The 20,249-nt window shown below is 43.3% G+C and overlaps 1 protein-coding gene across 3 annotated transcripts in view; it reads right to left on the reverse strand.

Annotated features, from left to right (window-relative positions):
• Positions 1-1,377: 1,377 nt before the first annotated feature.
• The window catches only part of NGEF (neuronal guanine nucleotide exchange factor), a 268,456-nt gene continuing 249,584 nt past the window's right edge, over positions 1,378-20,249 (reverse strand). For all 3 annotated transcript variants that reach the window (XM_082251276.1, XM_082251278.1, XM_082251277.1), the window contains 3 exons: positions 19,309-19,388; positions 13,066-13,170; positions 1,378-1,678 (listed from right to left, as the gene is read on the reverse strand). In XM_082251276.1, coding sequence (XP_082107402.1) covers positions 1,494-1,678; positions 13,066-13,170; positions 19,309-19,388 — 370 coding nt within the window. In that variant the 3' untranslated portion in view covers positions 1,378-1,493. The remainder of the gene's footprint in view (positions 1,679-13,065; positions 13,171-19,308; positions 19,389-20,249) is intronic.

Below are 20,249 nucleotides of genomic sequence, written 5' to 3' on the forward strand. Positions count from 1 at the left end.
CTAGCAACACTTCGCCTTAAACTAAAGCCCCGTACACACGTACCGATGGTCGGCATACAAATGTTCCTCTTTTCTCCCCGGGATGTCGGTGTCTGCTGAAAAGTGCAAAGACAGCACAAGGACAGCACAAGAATTTTGTCCGCCGACTGCAGAAGTGATGTCATGTAATGGTTAACTTTCCCTGTGTTTTCTATTTTCTGAGCATGCCCAGTCTTGCAAATCTGCGGTCTGTCGGCCGAATTGTGTACTGACAGGCGAACAATCGTCCGTTCTGGTGTCGGCATACAAATATTTTCATGTTTGCAAGAAAGACTTTTGTCCGCGGATTGTGCGCAGACATCTGTCGGAGGCACCATACTAACACGCGTACAATCGGCAGATCCTTCGTCCACCGACGTTTGTATGCCGACGATCGGTACGTGTGTACGGGCCTTAAATGGGCGATTTACTGCCTGCAACAGCAATCAGCTACAGCCGGTCCTTACCTAAATAAGTACTTGCCCTTCATAGCTCTATCTACAGGATTATATGAATCTGGGTTCCACTAGATGCATTCTTTGGTAGGAGCTACAAGACAGCGCTTTTTTAAAATATTTTCAGTAAATTATACAGTATAAGATTATGGTATCTATCATATCCCATCTTTATCTCCAAATGTGCCCACACTGCATTCCGGCAGGTCCACCACTTTCAACTGGCCGGTGGGGTACATGCTCCTTTGATGTTCTTGAAGGCAACACAACATCTGAATCTGAACCTGTTATTAGAAGCTGCCATTCCATAACTCACAAACTACATACTTCTTTTAAGGCAGTGAAGACTGAAAATAGCCTGATCATTTTAGACCTTTCTAAATAAATAGGTATATGAAGGAGAGATGGTTATCGGGATCAACCAAGAGGGTGTGCCGCAAGAGTAAATGCAAGCTTTGCCGTATTTTAGCTACATTCAGTCTTCAAAAATCTCCTCTCGCTAGGGACATGAAATGGTCAAATGATATAAATAAACATATTGTTAGCATATTTTACCCCACTTTGCTGCAGCTATAGTTTCAAATATAACGTGTAGCTGCACCTCCTCCTTAAAAAACAGAGATCTTTTCTCTGGGTCAACAAACATATGTTAAAAAAACAACATTTTATTTGCTTTTAGCACCTTAGACAAGCTTAGAATGGCTTCATATGTCGGCTCCTTCTTCTATGTGCGAGTTGTATTCCATTACTGATTTCTTATGCTATGTATAAACCCTTATATAACCTCCCTGTGTATAAATATTTTTGTGTGTAGGATTATTTTGCCTGTCAGCTTGTACAGTACTACGCTCAGTAGGCTGATAAAATGCCATGTCCGTTCTTGTAAGAACACCAACAACACAAGTTTGTAGATAATATACATATATTTATATAGAATATTTGCATCGCGTCACAGACACACCGCTCTTCTTCCCAGCCCAGCCCCAAATACATGCTGGCCCCCCATTCCATTGCCAGGGGTCACTGCCGCGTCCGGCTTCCCATCTTCCGCCGGTCTTTGTTCTGGCTGCCATCATCAGATTTGTGCACCCGGAAACATTCCTTCAGGTTCTGCGCCCTGATGTCTTTGTTCAGGATTTCCTCTGCCACCGAGCTGGGGAACCAGCCCCTTTCTTGGTCATGCAAGCGTTCTCCGAAAACCCAACCTGTCGGACAGCAAAGAAGAACAAGTCAAATGATGTATTGGTGCTTCAATAAAATTCAGTGTGGTAAATACTGTATTACTACTTCTTTCTTTGGAACAAAATTTATATTCAGAGAAAATTAATGTTTCACAATAACAGCATCTAAGTAACAAAACAAACAAAAAAACCTTTGGGTAACGTCATAGCCACTAGATCCAAACTACGGCCCGGGGGGCCGGATGCGGCACTTTGTTTTCCTTTATCCAGCCCTTGAGGCATTATTCTTGCCACTGACACCAACAATGGGACATTATTCCTCCCACTGACACCAACTATGGGACATTATTCCGTCCACTGACACCAACGATGGGACACTATTCCTTCCACTGACACCAACAATGGGACACTATTCCTTCCACTGACACCGATGACTGGCCCCACTAAAGTCTGAAGAACAATAAACTTTGTTTAGAAAGTTTGGAAACCCCTGTACTAGATGATGGTCATACATGTGTGTAATCTGAACTTTTCACACGACCGTTCCAATCAGGTCTGCCTGTCAGGTGGACCTGATCAGACCCTCAATTCACCCCTACCGGCGGATATAAACAGACTCCGCTGTCCATTTACACCCATCTACCTCTGATCTGAGAAAAACAACTGGAAGGGGATCCATTCTCCTCTGTGTAGGTGGATTGGATCAGAGGTAGTCAGACGGGCTCTGTCATCAGCCTACTCTGATCAGCAGGGGATCTGTGAGTGGATCCTCTGCTGATCAGAGCAGAGTCTGCCCCATGTGAAAGGGGCCTAACTGACATTACAAAAGGATTCATACAGTATCTGAGCACCCAACAGACATTCAAGACATTTTTGATATTTTATTAGTTTTGTAAATTCGGCCAGTTAAATATATTGGACCTGAAATTTTTCACCAATGGTTCCTCTAGTGGTCTTAAAGAGAACATGTCATGATGGAAATATACAAGCTAACACCTTTCCAGGAGTCCCAACACCTGATACTGTACACCCTTGTTCCTGCTTACAGACTCACCAAGTGAACTCCAGGCAGATATAAAACACAAATGAATGCAGTTCTGTAAACATTTATACACTTTATGTATTTTTTTTAATGCAATATTGGTCTCTTGCAATCCTCTGTGCAGTGCTCAGACTGGGAGAGAGAAGAGCACAATTATTAGCCAATTAGGCTGAATGCAAACATGATGATAGGAGTAAGCAGTAAAGCTGGCCATACACAGATTATTATTTTTTGATTCTGCAAATTCCTCCAGAAATGCTACACAGCACAAATGGATGAAGCTGCCATTATTGTATTCTAAACACTGGCACCAGGGGCTTCCAGAATACCTAAACAGTGCTTGTTTATTATTAGATGCAACCATTGTTCAGCTGACAATTCTGTATCCAGTGTCTTTGATTTTTTAATCCAAGGATGTTAGGTGGAAGGATGGCGACATGGCTACCCATGGAGCGTATTTTGGCAATTTTATCAGGAACCGGACAAGATTCACTTTTACAAAAAAAAATAATACACTTTTTTTTGCAGGTAAAAATATATGCATTTATTATATTTTTTTGTTAGAGACCTGTAAAGTATTGCACCCACAATCAGCAGATCATGGGTGTAATGCCAAGCTCCAGCAGACTGTCTGTATCTGTCTGCCTGCACCTCTGATATGGCCAGGCAGTTACACTATGACCGTAAGCTCAATAAACTACCTAGAGAAATCAACAGCGCCCTTGTAGTTCATTGAGAACTACAAGCCAACAGCCGCAAGGGCTGTCAGCAGGGATGCTGTTAGAAATCGCGGGGCCCCGTACAGACTACCTGGCAGGGCCCCCCCAAGAAAATATTAAAGATATATTTAGCTAAAATTACAACAAAATCACTATTAGCAGACACAAATATAACATAACTCGCATAATTCCTGCTAAATCTAAAAAAAAAACTATGTTAAATAAAAAAGAGATGAGAAAAATATACAGGCTGGACAGTTGGAGTTCAGTGATCAGAGAGACAGAGAGAGAGAAACAATTTACAAATAAACTCCTGAGCAGAGATAAGTGCTGGGAGGGGAGGGGGCACACAAGGGAGGGGGATTAGTGAGGGACAACTGTCTCTTTCTCAACAGATAAAAGCTGATAGCAGGGAGAGATCAGATTCAGGTGCTGGAGGAAGATTTCTGTATTTGTTGTCCATCACTAATCCCCCTCTCTGTGTGGGCCCCCCTGTGTGCTCGGGCCCCCTACAAGAGGGCTGGTGGCCCCCCCCCCTATCAGCGGCCCTGGCTGTCGGGACTTGTAGTTTTACCATTCGCAGAACACTATGAATGGATGACACATTTTTTTTAAATTGTAACAGCGAATGGGTAGAAGATCATCCGCTAGCTGTGAAAATGGTGGCCGATGCATTTGTAACAAGTCACACCCTGAATATGAGTGTAAAATTCTACAAAAGATGAACTTATCCTTTAAAGAGAAACTCCAATGCAAAAGGTCAGCAGCTACAAATACCACAGTTGTGGACATAAAAAAAAAAACCCCACACCAGTCCAGGGATCCAGCACTGTCATCATGAGGTCGGTTCTTCAATAGTCTTCGGTTCCCCCACACCATCATCTTGGTTTTGGGAAGCTGACTGTGACTTCTTGCAGAGTCACAGCCAGCTCCACACTGCACATGCGCGCGTCGCGGTGTTCTTTTTTAATGGATCCGCAGCCTCCTGGGAAATGTGACGTGTCTCAGGAGGTTTCAGGCAGGTGTGGGGTGAACTTCTGCTCTGCTCGCCTAGGCAAGCTGAGCAAAAGCAGGAGCTTGTACCTTCCAGAAATAGGTACCAGCTCCCAGAAAAAAAGAAAAAAAAAAAAGGTCACTATACTTGGAGGGGGTTTAGGGAGAAGGAGGAAAAGCGGAACGTCCCTTTCCAAGAAAAGTTCTGTTTTTAGATGACCTCATCAGTCCACTACTGCTATTTCACTATCCAGCCAGCAGCCTGGGGGTGCAGAGCGGACACTTCTGTAATCTTTACTTGTAACAGAAAAAGGGCTGTCATCTGCCTGCCTGAGTGGTGCAAAGGCATGGTCCAGCCAGTCCAATCTCATGAGTGGATGGACAGAAACACAACTCTTTGTAAAATGGCTCCAAAATCTGTATTTTATCTGTGCATTTAGCTTTTGCCTGGAGTTCAGTTTTAGAGAAGGGTATAAATGACAGCCCTTATGGCTCTTTCACATGGGCTTTCCGATTAAGTCCATCTGTCAGTTTTTTTAGGCGGACCTGGTCGAAATCTCCATGCACCTCTATGGGCCAGCAGATGTCAGCGGTGACATCTCCGCTAACAACCGCTGCTGACCGATCCGATCCAGTCTTTAAAATCCCCACGGATGAAAACCCTATTTTCCATCCATCTGGACGATCAGATCAGAGATTTGGATGAAAAAGGACAGGCGGTCAGTTTTCCTCTGATTTCCCATAGAGGAGTGCGGGGATCTGACAGGTCTGTCTCTGCACAGTGAGTGGAAACGGACCTGTCATCGACCTGCTTAGTGGGGATCAGCCCGCTGAGCAAAACGGAGTCTCCTGGGCGGAAAGCCAGTGTGAAAGAACCCTAATGCATTCAAGTGAAAGTCAGCAGTGGCATTGCTATCCTGACAGGTTCTCTTTAAGGGGCCTACTCAGGCGGTGATACTCCGCAGTGAGTACTGACAAAGTATTCTATAAATGATGGCTCGTTGCCAACTTGCTTTGTCTCTGAAGAGCAATTTGTTTACAGATTGCATTTCAGAGAACTTTTGACAGGTGGGTAGGAGGTGTTGTATGACCTCCTCACAGCCTGTTTTAACCCCCTAAATACCAGACAACTGTGTGTCACTTGATTGGATCGCGCACAGCGAATGGCAGTGGCCACCAGGGGTGTTGGAAATAATCGTTGCATCGCAATGCGGCCTTAAACGATTTGAATACGATGCTGAGGAACGGCTGCATCGATGCATGGATGACGTCATCCCGCCCCCCTGCCTCTCCCAGGACAGCACTTCTGGCTTCCAGCGCATTCAAAAAGTTATAAAAAATTAGTGTCAGTGAATCCGTTTCAGGGACCCTTCCTAGTACACAGCAAACACACACACATCATAGGTTGAACTGGATGAACTGATGTTTTTTTTCAACCTCACTAACAATGTAACTATATTAAGGGTTAAAGTAAACTGATGCTTGATTGATTACCTTATTATCTCCCGATCTTTTCATCGCCGTCTCAGTCACGTGCCCTCTGGCGGGACTGACGACCAAGACGGACAGCAATGAAAAGATTGGGAGATAATAAGGTAATCAGGCATCAGTTTACATTAACCCTTACTAGGAAGGGTCCCTGAAACTGAGTCACTGACCCTAATTTGTTTTAACTTTTGAGTGCACTGGCAGCCGGCAGGGCTTTCCTGTGAAGTGCAGGGGCGGCTGCTATATAATGTAAATTGGCTGTGTTATGTCAATGGGGGGCCTGTGTTATGTTAATGGGGGCTGTGGGCAGTAATCGTGATGCATCGATAATCGTTCACATGATAATCGTAATCAAATCGTGAGACCAGTGAATATGCGCAGCCCTAGTGGCCATCAAGTGCAACAGGTGGTATAGTTGCTGCTGCAGCCAAGGGTGGGGGGGGGGGGGAGCAGTTGAAGGGCAGTAAATGTGGCTCTAGTACAGGGTTTTACACCCCCCCCCTCCCTTCCCCAATTACAAGTGTAAATGAGCCCTTCTGAGCAGTTGTCTTGAAGGTCTCAAAGCACCCTTCAGCTCCAGTCAGAGAGTGAGGAGTACTATTATGAATGGCACTGGTCTCAAAAGAAAGGTGATGATCGCTGTTGCTGACTTGTTTATGATGGTGCTGGAGCCATCATGCTTATATTTACTTTATTACTATCCCTTCTGGTATGCAGATGCTTCCTCCAGTTCCTTGTCTAGCAATGTAATAAAGGAAGGTTGAGGATGACAACCCTATGGCATGCACCTTTCCAAATCTATGTTGACAGGTTTCTATTCAGATCTGTATTTAGCACTCCCTAATCGCAGCATGTTATTTTTAGTGTTTTGAGTAAGGTGTGGTACACATTGACTGGTAAACCATTTATCATACCGAGAAGGGTCAGCAAACGAAGTCCAACACACCAAATCCTACTCCAAAAATGACTAATCTGGACTGAGGGCGTGGTAATAAGAAAGCCATACAAAGCTTGTGAAATACAAGATAATGCTTTAGTGTTCTGGGCCAAAAGGAGTCTAGGATTGAGCAAAACATCTTTTCAAGAACCTGAGACAGAATGGAACAAGCATGTAGCCTGAGTATGGCGATGGCAGCTTCTGGGACAGGTATTTTGCTTTGTGACACACTGTATATACTGCTATCAGTAACTGATAGGCAAGTGTAGTATTGGCCAAATAATTCAAGGTGTAATCACATAAAGCAGGCCACACACATTATGACCCAGTCAGTTCCTCCAATTTATATAAAGGGTAAAGATTACAGACAATGTCAGGTTGTATTACCTTCTGAGTCTGCACGGGGGAGATTTTTCTTACCTCGCTGGCACAAGGTTAAGGGGAAGTCTCTCCAATGGAGACACAGATGATGGTTTTAATTTTGAAGGCAGAGAAGAGATGGGATAAAAGGTGAGTTTTGTTGCTGTCTGTGTCCCCCAGTGGTGACAATATTCCACACTTCCTGTCAAAGTGTCACTAGAAGGGGAGTGAGCAGGAATCTCTCCGGGAGAACACAGAAAGCAATAAAAAGATGTCTTCCCCCATCTCTCATCTGTTGTTTATCATAGTGTAAGAAGATATGACCCCTTGTATGAAGAAATTATTAGACGCTGTGTGAAATTCCACCTTTTAAAGAATATTCTGAAAATATATATTTTTAAATGCAACACCCTAGTGTGTGTGTCCCGAAATTAGCACAAAACATAGAGTAATATTTGGAAGAAGTGATCACATGTAGAAATAATCAGATCCTTGGTCTGCCATAGGTGAGCCAATGGTGTCTTTTATAGAATGTGGAAGGTGTCTGTAGAAAAGGTTCTATGGGCAACACCCCACCCTGACCATAGAATCATTATAAGTTTACATGAACCCCTTTTTTTCCTTATAAGGTTATATGAATGCTGATCTTAAATTAGAAATGTGTTTATTCCTTCTCAGAAAGGAGCCATTTTTGTTTGCTCTGCTACAATCAAACATGAATCAGTAGTATAAAAAGAAGAATGTGTACGGTATGAGATTCCTGCATACAGGACTGGTGCCAGAGTGTGTTGGATGGATGTTGGGATGCAGGGAATGCTGGGATACTGTTTTCCCAGGTTTCTCTATTAATGGTCTTATTCACAAACAGGACTTTTTTTTGTGAAACTGGTTCATGTACAGAGAAATAAACTACTTTCTAAAAATAAAAATGTTTTTATGCATTTTGTTCCAGTATTTATTATTTAAGCACAGGTATGTGTAATGTATTTCCGAGGTTTGTCAGTGCCTCTAGTACCAGGCGCTCAGCACTCCCAGCACTGGTATTTAACGCCTCTTGTGCTGCATGCCACATCCCTGCCCTCTTGAGCTGAAGGGAAGCCAGGGGCTGAAATCAGTGCTGCTGTTTCAAAGCAATTCGCGGCTGTAGACGCCATTCCTATCAACCTATATCAATCTAACTAACTGAAGCTGACAAGCAGTCAAGCTTTACAGTTGGAGCTGTCGAAGAGTTTGGGATTTTTTGTCCAGCCACTTGTGTGATTCAGGCACCCCTTCCAGAAAACACAGCCAGTTCCTTAACTTTCACTGCAACAGTAACACACATTCGGAATGCTTATAAGACAATAAAGCAGCACTGCACTGATCAGGAAATCCCACTACTTACTCTGCTATCTCCTACTGTCAGCATGCTTTTTGTGATCACATATACATCCAGAAGAGCCTGACTGGCTCTTAGTTCTATCCTGGATCTGTCAGTGCTACTGTACATGGAACTTTTGTATATGAGAAATTGGGTGTCTGGGAGTGGTGCTAGTCATTGGAAGTTCTCATCCCTAAATGAACACATTCAGGAACAATGCAACATACAATGGGACTTTCAATATCCCTCCAATTACCACACATACACTTGTTTCAAGTGTATACATGTTCATTGGAGGGGTATTGAATGTCCTGTTATATATGAGGCCAACATCAAGAGAGATTCAGGTGCTTACACTATATGCATTTAAAAATATATGTAATAATTAGCAAGACTTGTTTTTTCTGTTACCTTGGAGTTCAGCTTTAACAGCTCATGTGGCACAATTACCCATTGGCATCTAGGGCACACTTGGGACCATTAGGAGAACATGAATTGTACACCCCATTCTGACACCCATGACTACATCAAAGATTGTCTGGGCCAATATTACCCTTTATAGGGTTCCTCTAGCTCAGGTGGGCAATTGGACTCTCACAGGTACTACTGGTCAAGACCATCTTTAATATTGATTTGACCATGGGCAAACATTTTCTTTGGACCCCCCGCATGCAATTTCGCTCCCCACCTGCTTTCAGACATTCAATAAATAGCTGCTGAACTCAAAATCAGTTAAGTGCAGAAGATTAAGCAGTGATTGTGATTGGTTGCCAGAGGTTACAGCATAACATTACCACTCACTGATTAGTTGCTAGAGTTTACAGCACATCATTTCTGGTTGCTAGAGGTTACTGCACATCAATACCGCTCACCCATTGGTTGCTAGGGCTAGAGGGGGTTTGGTCAGTGATGATGGGGGTGGGGGATGTAGAATGGAATGGTATCACTGGCAGTGCTGGGGGGGATGGGATGAGTGGCAGTGCTTGGGTGGGGGGAGGTTGTGATCAGTGGCAATTATGGTGGGGAGATAGGATCAGCAGCAGTGCTTTGGGTGAGTGTGATCAGTGGTAGTGCTTGGTGGAGATGAGATGAGTAATGCTCACTTGCTGTCACCTGTGAGTCAGTGTACACTCAGTTCCCCCTGCCTGCGTGCGGGCGAGAGAGAGAGAGGGGGGTGGATGAAATAGAGGAGAGTTATAGAAAGGGGGGAGAGAGAGGGGTGAGGCGGGGATAAGAGAGAGAGAGAGCTGGAGGTGAGAGAGAGAGGGGTGTGTGAGAGGGTAGTTGGGTGAAAGGGACAGAAAATTTGAGGTAGAGAGTGGTGAGAGAGAGCAGGTGAGCGAGGGGGGGGGAGTGGGTGAAAAAGGGAGAGGGTTAGAGATAAAGGAGGGTGAGAGAGAGGGGGGCTGGGAGAGAGAGAGAGACCCCTAACCCTGTCTGCAGTCCCTTCTGTGCATCCCCCCCCCTAGTCCCTGTCTGTGGGTAGGTGTGTGTGATGCCTGGTACCTTCCATAGAACGTTTATGCTGGCCAGCAGCGGGCAGGGTCCATTCTCCTCTTGGGTGAGGATAGGGGTGCTCTGCTCCATCCAGTGGATCCATTTTGATGTGATAGACCACAGACTGTCTGGGGTGGTGGTTCCTGGCTGCCTGCGCCATCTGCTGCCTCCGGGCAACTGTCTATGTTGGGGGGGGAGAGGGGGTTGGAGAAATCTAGGCTCTGGGTGGCACAGCAAACGTCCGGGATTCTGCGCCTGCTGCTCCTCATCTCTCTTGTGGTCAGGGAGCTTTTCTCCTTCCCCGGTTCTTGCTTCTGCCTGCTCCTGCCACCACCAGTCTGGGTCTCCCCATGAGAAGGTGCTCAAGGGACAGCTGCTTTGGGCCCCACAACAATGATTGGGCCATGAGCAGCTGCCCCTTTTGCTCCGCATTACAGACGGCCCTGCTACTGGTGTATAAAAGACAGTGTCTCCAGGAAGCATGGAGACTGCCCTTTGCTGAATCCCACCTTTTGAAAATACCAGTTCCCTGACTGATATGATGATCAAATGGCTTCTGTACTATCTGAATTTTTGTTTTGCCTACATGCTTTTTGCAGGTCTGCAATACTAAGTATCGACATCAGAAGTCAGCAAAAACAGCCTACCTATCTCTCTGGGTACAGGTTTCCTTTAAGTCATTTAGGTGAATAATATTCCTTACATATTTCCTGGAGATAGTACATTAGAATATGTGTAAAGAGATAATGGTGTTATGTTTATCACAGAATGTACCAAAAATGTGACATGCTAATGTTTCCTGAAATGCTGGGACTTCTATAATAAAGACAATGTGGCGGCCTGTGCATAGGGGGCGCTAGGGCGCCGCCCCCCCTAAAAAAAGAAAAAAAAATTACAAAATGAACAATAAAGTTTAAAAAAAAAAAAATTGCGTTCGCCGGCCTGTGGTGGCTATGGGGGGGGGGGGGGTTACGACCCAGAATAGGCGCCGATTGGTTGCCTTCTGGGGCGTAACCTGGGTGCAGGTCATTGCGCTAGGACACCCCCACTTTCGTGATATCCTGGCTGTGATTGGTCCAGTCTCCAGCCTGGACCAATCATCAACCAGGGCATCCGAATGTGACGCTGCTGATGTCGCAATGGGGGCGGTGCCGGTGCGTGCATCAGTCACTCACCGTCACCGCCCGGTCAGCTTCCCGCCGCCGAAGAGGAGTCCAGTCCGGAGAAGAAGCCTGCGCCGGTCACCTTCCCGCCGCCCGTCACCCGCCGCAGAAGAGGCCAAGAGGGAGAAGCGCCGTCCACCTTCCCGCCGACGAACGAAGAAGAGGAGAGGGAGAAGCCGCTGTGACTCACAGGTAAGTGCACTGCTCTCAGTCGGGCACGCACGCATAGCTCTGCATTGGGGGACATGTATACTGGTGGTCACTGGAGGCACGCACGCATAGCTCTGTATTGGGGACATGTATACTGGTCACTGCATTGGGGACATGTATGCTGGTCACTACATTGAAAGGGTTATTTATACTGGTCACTATATTGAAGGGGGCATGTACTGTGGGGTTTGTGCTTGAGGGCTGTACTGTGGGGTTTGTGCTTGAGTTGTTTGTGCGGGGTTTGTGCTTGAGGGGTTTGTGCTGGGGGGGGTCTGTACTGTGGGGTTTGTGCCACTCTCAGTCCATGTATCCCATAATAGGATGTCTCTCACAGTATATCCCATAATAGGGCCCCTGTTCCCTATTATGGGATATACTAGTACTGATGGACCCCTTAATATGTGATATATTGGGAGAATTGGTTCACGCAAGCAAAATACAGGGGACAAAATGGGTGGGGTCTATAAGGGGTGGGGCTTCTGAGAAATGGGAGGGGTCAAAATGGAAGGGCGGGGTCTTGCGCCCCCCCATCTTAAAACTTCACCAGCCGCCACTGAAAGACATTTCACCAATCAATACAAGATAAATAGAATCATCAAATCCACAACTGAACAAGCAAGGATAACCAGAGACAAATGTGTTCTTCAGCGGTCCACTATGTTCTGTTCATGCATGGAGATACTGAAAGGGAGAACTGATTCTGCTTTGTGTATTTAGGGTAAAGTGGAGGCTAGCAGCAACATATAAAGTTCATGTATTAGGACACTCTCACATACTGAGCCTAGAACAACATTCTAACACGCACTTCCAAAAATACGAAGGTGAAATCCTATAGGTGACATTTCTGCAGGAATATATGGGTTTACCATTGGATCTGTGCCATTATTTCTGTTCCAACAGGTTCACTTAGACCTGCCAACTACTATTTGCTTTTTGTGCAATGCAACTTCAGACCACAAGAGGGGGCAGATTTACCATCAAAACTCATTGCTAAAAATAAAATTGGCTTGGACTGTTGGTGTGACCTTTCTGTAAATGTTCCCAAATACACTGATTTTTTTGATTCAAAAAAACAAACTAGCCACTACACTCAATGCTATTCCATCCACAAGTGACCCCCATCTTAAAGGTTCAGCTTTGTGAATTGTAACCTACATAGAACAGTATATAACCGAAAAAAGAAAAGAAATGCATGCTATATACAACACAATAATCCTGACTGGAGTTCCCCTTGAACATACTGTTGATTTCAATGTGTTGCAAAAGCAGCATTTGCCAAATAGAAATGAATTAGATGCTACTTAGTGATTATAAATCTATGTAGTCCCAAACACAACATTTCAGCTATTCATAGAGCTATTGAAATGTGAGTAGAATAAATGAAATCTGCTTGGGTGTTTCATAGTGAAATGACAAAAATGCATATTTGGAAGCGGCCCATTTCCATATCCAAATAATAGCTGTGCAGATGAAATCTGTCACTGTGTCATAAATAGTTATTCTCTGTCATTTGCTCTGAAAGAATTTCATCCTGTTACTGTGACACATATATTCTGCTCCTGGAATCTGTCAGCCTCTTATTAAGGATCTCAGTCTGCAAGCATCCCTGGGGACCCAAGGCTGTCTCCAGCAAGATACATACCGTCATCTGTCCTATCCTGGACATTGAGCAGGTCTGCCAGGTCCAGAGACAGCTCGTCTGGCTCCTGGGCAATGTATGGGTGGACGCATTGCACCTGCGGGCAGTCTGAGAAGTGAACAAACATGAAATATAGTGAGATCTTCCGGTAGGAAGTGAGGCAAACGCACAACACATGAATAAATGACACCATGTATATGTATATACTGTAACTAATAAGACATTTGTCAGAAGTGAACCTATTGACTGCACAGATCACGGGGAATGCAGTAGAGCCCTACAGCAGTATAGTGCCAGCCACTTTGAAGAGCCACAAGACAAGGATGAAGAAGTTTGCTAGCTTCCATTGCTGGCCTCCTGAAAATGTGGGCTACCCAGCAGTCTTTGCTCTCTTAATACTTCTGACCCAAAGCAGCAAGCATTGGGAGAAAACAGAACTCTTTTAAATTCTAAAACCACTGGACCACCATAGAAGTCAGTAGGGCAAGTGTCATTTCACTATTGAAGGTGTCCAGTGATATATGGCCATAAGCACATTTTTCAAATGTATAGACTTTTCTTTTAGTCACTCTGGTGATATAGTTTCAGTCTTGGTGGTATGTGTTACACACCCAAAGTAAAACCTCACAACAGGGATTGGGTGTCAGGAGCTGGCTGTCCAGTTAATCGACAGTGGTAATTGTAATGTGATATAAAATGCACTACAGTTAGGTCCATATATATTTGGACACAGGCACATTCTTCATACTTTTGGCTCTGTATGCCACCAGAATAAAATTGAAACAAAACAATACAAATTAATTTGAAGTGCCAACTTTCAGCTTTAATTCAAGGGGTTGAACATGAATATCATGCACACATTTTGGGAATTGCAACCATTTCTATACACAGTCCCCCAATTTTCAGGGGCTCAAATGTAATTGGACAAATGAATAAAATCATAAATAAAATATTCATTTTTTAATATTTTGTTGAGAATCCTTTAGTAGCAATGCACAGCCTGAAGTCTGGAACCCATGGACATTACTAAAGACTGGGTTTCCGTCTTTCTGATGCTTTGCCAAGCTGTCTTCAGTTGTTCTTTGTGGGTCTTTCTGCCTTTATTTTGGCCTTCAGCAAGTGAAATGCATGCTCAATTGGGTTGAGATCAGGTGATTGACACGGCCATTGCAGAATTTTCCATTTCTATTTCTTCAAAAGCTCCTGGGTTGCTTTTTCAGTGTGTTTTAGATCATTGTTCATCTGTACCGTGAAGCGTCGTCCAATCAACTTTGCTGAATTTGGCTGAATCTGGGCTGACAGTATATCTCTAAACACTGCAGAATTCATCCGGCTGCTTCTGTCTTCTGTTACATCATCAATAAACACCAATGACCCAGTGCCACTGGAAGCCATGCATGCTCATGCCATCACACTGCCTCCACCATGTTTTACAGATGACATTGTATGCTTTGGATCCTGAGCTGTTCCAAGCGTTCGCCACACTTTTGTCTTCCAGTCATTCTGGTACAGATTAATCTTAGTTTCATCCATCCAAAGAATGATTTTCCACAACTGGTCTGACTTTTTTAAAATGTTTTTTTTTTAGCAAAGTCTAATCTGGCTTTTCTATTCTTAAGGCTTATGAATGGTTTGCACCTTGTGGTGAACCCCCTGTATTTGCTCTTGGGAAGTTTTCTCTTGATTGTAGACTTTGACAATGATACGCCCACCTCCTGGAGAAGGTTTTTCGTTATCATAGAGAGGATCCTGCGATAATCCACCACTGTTGTCTTGCGTGGACGTCGCAGCCTTTTATGTGGCTGAGCTCACCAGTGCTTTCTTCTTTCCTCAGAATGTACCAAGCTGTTGATTTGGCCACTCATAATAATGTGGCTGCTATCTCTCTGATGGATTTGTTCCATTTTTGAAGCCTTACAATGGCCTGTTTCACTTGCATGGACAGCTCCTTTAAATGCATGATGTAGGTTCACAGCAATATATTCCAAATGCAAATACCACACTTAGAATCAACTCCAGACCTTTTACCTACTTAACTGATGAAGAAAAAGGAAGGAGTAGCCTGGTCATAAAACAGCTTTTGATTCAATTGTCCAATTACTTTTGGTCCCTTAAAAAAAGGGGGTGGCTATTCTTAAGAGCTGTAATTCCTAAACCCTTCCACCTATTTAAATGTACATACCCTCAAATTAGACCTGGGAGTGCGCACTTTCAGCCCGTATCTATTATATAACTATAGCGTTAATATGTTTTGGTAAATAACTGAAAAAACTAAAATTGTGCATGTGTCCAAATATATTTGGACCTAACTGTATATAATGTAATTTATGGTAGACCACACAATGTGAGGATAGCCATGTTGATCCACTAGCTGCTTGACCTGGACTGAAGAGTAGCTGGCCATAAAACTTAAATAACTGTACTGAAGGGACTTTGAAAAGCTATGTTGCCCCCAAAAGGGATTTCAGTGTTGGCTGCACACATAGGTATTACAGAAAATAGTGTCTGTCCACATGTCTAGAGGTGCAGTGTCTACAGGCATTACTACAGTGCCTTGAAAAAGTATTCATACCCCTTTAAAAATGTTCCACACTTTGTCATGTTACAACCAAAAACGTAAATGTATTTTATTGGGATTTTATGTGATAGACCACCACAAAGTGGCACATAATTGTGAAGTGGAAGGAAAATGATAAAAAGTTTTCAAAATTATTTACAAATATCTGAAAAGTGTGGCGTGCATTTCTATTCACCCCCTTTACTCTGATACCCCAACATAAAATCTAGTGGAACCAATTGCCTTCAGAAGTCACCTAATTAGTAAATAGAGTCCACCTGAGTGTAATATAATCTCAGTATAAATACAGCTGTTCTGTGAAGCCCTAAAGAACCTAACTGAATAAACAGCATCATGAAGCCAAGAAACACACCAGACAGGTCAGGGACAAAGTTGTAAAGAAGTTTAAAGTGATTGCAAAGTCTAATTTTTTAAATAAAATAACAAACATGTTATACTTACCTACTCTGTGCAGTTAGTTTTGCACAGAGCAGCCCGTATTGTCCTCTTCTTGGGTCTTTGCTGCTCCTTTGCCCCTCCCTCCTGTTGAGTGCCCCCACAGCAAGCAGCTTGCTATGAGGGCACCGGAGCCGAGCTGCAGCTTTGTGTGTCCATTTAGACACGGAGCTGCCACTCGGCCCCGCCCCCTCCGGGACAGTCCTGGACGGCAGAGGGACTCATGGACATTGCTGGACAGAGATGAGGTTCAGGTAAGTATTAGGGGGCGCTGGGGAGTCTGATGCACACACATTAAGATAAAAAACCTTCTGATGCTACAACTCCTTTAAAGCAGGGTTAGGTTACAAAAAAAATATCTCAAGCTTTGAACTTCTCATGGAGCACTGTTCAATCCATTATCCAAAAATGGAAAGAGTATGGTACTACTGCAAGCCTACCAATACAGGGCAGTCCACCTAAACTGACAGGCCGGGCAAGGAGAGCATTAATTAGAGAAGCAGCCAAGAGGCCCATGGTAACTCTGGAAGAGCTGCAGAGATCCACAGATCAGGTGGGAGAATCTGTCCACAGGATAACTATTGGCTGTGCATTCCACAAATCTGGCCTTTATGGAAGAGTGGCAAGGAGAAAGCCATTGTTGAAAGAAAGCCATAAGATGTCCTGTTTGCAGTTTGCGAAAAGCCATGTGGGGGACAAAGCAAACGTGGAAAAAGGTGCTCTGGTCAGATAAGATCAAAATTGAACGTTTTGGCCTAAAAGCAAAAGGTAATGTGTGGCGAAAAACTAACACTGCACATCATCCTGAAGAGACCATTCCTACTGTGAAACATGGTGGTGGCAGCATCATGTTGTGGGGATGCTTTTCTTCAGCAGGGACAGGAAAGCTGATTGGGGCAGAGGTTCTCCTTCTGGCAGGACAACGACCCTAAACATACAGCCAGAGGCAGAGCTACAATGGAATGGTTTAGATCAGTGGTTCTCAACTCCGGTCCTCAGGACCCACTAACAGGCCAGATTTTAAGTATTACCGTGGGGAGATGTAAACTAGAATACTGTAATCACTGAGCAGCAAAAGAGATCACCTGTGATGTAATTTAGTTATCTTGCAAACCTGGCCTGTTAGTGGGTCCTGAGGACAGGAGTTGAGAACCACTGGTTTAGATCAAAGCATATTCATGTGTTTGATTTAGGTCTGGACCTTGACTGGGCCATTCTAATTGAGAATCTGTGGCAAGACTTGAAAATTGCTCTTCACAGACGCTCTCCATCCAATCTGACAGAACTTGAGCTATTTTGCAAAGCAGAATGGACAGAAACTTCACTCTCTAGATGTGCAAAGCCGGTAGAGACACACCCAAAAGAATTTGCAGCTGTAATTGCAGTGAAAGTTGGTTCTACAAAGTATTGACTCAGGGGGGCTGAATACGAACGCACGCCACACTTTTCAGATCTTTATTTGTAAAAAAATGTCAAAACCATTTAGCATTTTCCTTCCACTTCACAATTATGTGCCACTTTGTGTTGGTCTATTACATAAAATCCCCAAAAATTACATTAATGTTACATTTTTGATGGTAACATGACAAAATGTGAAACATTTCAAGGGGTATGAATACTTTAAGGCACTGCATATCACCTCAACCATAGGTTACTGAGCTTTAGAATATTATCCAATTATACCACCACAAATGGTTCTCTATATTTTGTCAATAAAAATCTACAAATACTGTCTATTAGACATTTTTCTTAGGATGCCTTATAATGTATTCTACTTGTCTTATATCAAGATTTTTATTTTAAACTAGTACTATCTTGGTTATCCCGTAGCCGAGGCAGGCTTCCAAGGGACTCAAGAATTTAAACAGTGAATAATAATTCATGACAACTTTTTAACAACAGAGCCAGTGATGGGTGCACAAGATAAAATGTGAATTTGTTTACTAGTTATCATAAAGGACTCATTAAAATATAATGTCAGTTTTGTGGTATTCCCTATTGATGTGGCATAAAAGTGTTTACAACAATGGTTTATTTTCTCTTTATGATGCCCTATTTTTTCATTCAAATTTAAGCTAAAAATAGCTTTGTCTTCTTCTCTCTTCCAGAAAATGTAGCATTTGAAGAACCAAAATTCATTACTTTTTTTAATAATAAAAAAAAAAAACACATTTCCATAAGGGTCAGAAAAAGTATCCATTGGGCCTCTAGCTACTAAAATAGGATTCTGTAACTTGGGCCCCTTTATAAAAGTAACTAAGGGAAGCACAGAAGTTGATGTTAAATATTGTTGGTAGGTTAAAGACCAAGTACTTGGTTCTCTAGTGGAGGGTCTGTAATGACGTATGGCGCTTTTCCACTGCATGGAACAGAACGGTTCGGCTCGCTTTTGTGCTTTTCCACTGCTGGTACCGCATGGCACGGTGTAGGAACGATTCGGTACGGTGCGGTACGGCGGCGCTTTTCCACTGCATGGAACCGAACGGTACGGCTCTCAAAAACAGTACCACCTCGATTGTGGTTCCAAGAGGTACCATACCCGGTACCATATCCCACAATCCTTTGCATGACGTCACTACTAGCCACTGATTGGTCAGAGAATCGTTGTTATCCCACCCACTTAACTTTAGTACTACTTTAGTGGAAAAGCAAACATTACCGTACCGTACCGAACTGTTCCAACACCGTACCATGCGGTACCAGCAGTGGAAAAGCAAACCGGGCCAAGCAGGGCCGAGTAGAGCCGAGCCGGTACTTGCAGTGGAAAAGTGCCATAAGGCTGGCCATACATTATACCATTTTCTTACAATTTTCTTTAGATTTACCTTTAACTATGTAGTACAAAGGCCTGCCTTATAGGAAACAAGTGAAAGTGTTGTTTAGTTTTGACCTCATATTATATGGTTTTTGGTAAAGCGAACAGAAAATTGTACAAGAAAATTGAACATGTATGGCCAGCTTAAGTTAACCACTGAACATGCAGCTTGAAAAAATATGAAGATCAAATACTTGGCATGAGCAAGAGAGATCTGTAGCTAAAAATACCTTGAGGTAACAAAGCAGATTACTGTGAAGTCATGAAGAAGAAAGGCTTTGACTGAAGAGCATGAGGTGAAAACATGCATGAAGCAACAGTAATGGCAGCTTACGATGAACCAATGTATTTATCTGCACTGGGCTCTCTGCATGAGGTAAAAAGCAAGCAACAAAGAAAAGATGGTATTATTACTTACCAAAAACTCGAGTAGTAACAGAAACAAATTTTGTTCTTCGGTTTGGAACTAATGATGTCATCCATCGTTTCATTTCACTCCTGAAAGACACATTCATTTTACATTTTGTGCATGGAGTATGGACCTTCATGCTGACCCTACTACTGCAATACCAAAATCTAGTTCATACAACTGGAAACAATATTTTCACTCACAGAACATTCTTACTGAAACTGAAGGTACGTACACATAGGACTTGTACAACTCACATGGCAGACTACTCTCCTATGCATTAAAGAGATGGAAATACAATATAGTGTCTAACAGGCATGGATAGAAGTGTACTATTCATACAGTATATACATTAGATGGAGGAGCACTGAAGACAGGCCTAGTGTTCTCATGAAACAGAGTCCTAATGCAATTCAAAAGAAAAAGGAAGTGCCATTGAGCGATGAAAATTGAAATCTGATTTCTATGACCTTATTCTTCGCTTTTGGTTCACAATGCTCAAACAAACATTCTGGTAGGAACAGAATTCCATTAGTAATTAGAAGCAAATGGTAATCACTATGTATGTTACACCAGATAATTGGTTGAACTAGATGGACTTGTGTCTTTTTTCAACCAGACTAACTATGTACCCAGTGTTTGTCAACCTTTTTTCAGTTAAGGCACCCTTTAAAATGATGGAGAGTCTCAAGGCACCCCATTCTAAAATGTAAACAACTATTCTAATAGGTTTACGTAATACATCAACATCCACACACGTATGACAACCAACGTTAGAGGTGATTTATTCTTCCAAATCCAATACACTTTTGCACAGTGGTACTGACTAGTTTTCCAATGTTTCTCTTCTCCCTCACTCATTCAGCTAATGTAACCCCAGCACTTACACAGAGAGGCAGGGGAGGGTCATTGTTTGTTAGGACACCGGTGGTTGGAAGGTCACAATGGTG

The sequence above is a fragment of the Pelophylax lessonae genome (assembly GCF_965119305.1).
Source record: "Pelophylax lessonae genome assembly, chromosome: 3".
In the NCBI taxonomy this organism is placed as follows: Eukaryota; Metazoa; Chordata; class Amphibia; order Anura; family Ranidae; genus Pelophylax; species Pelophylax lessonae.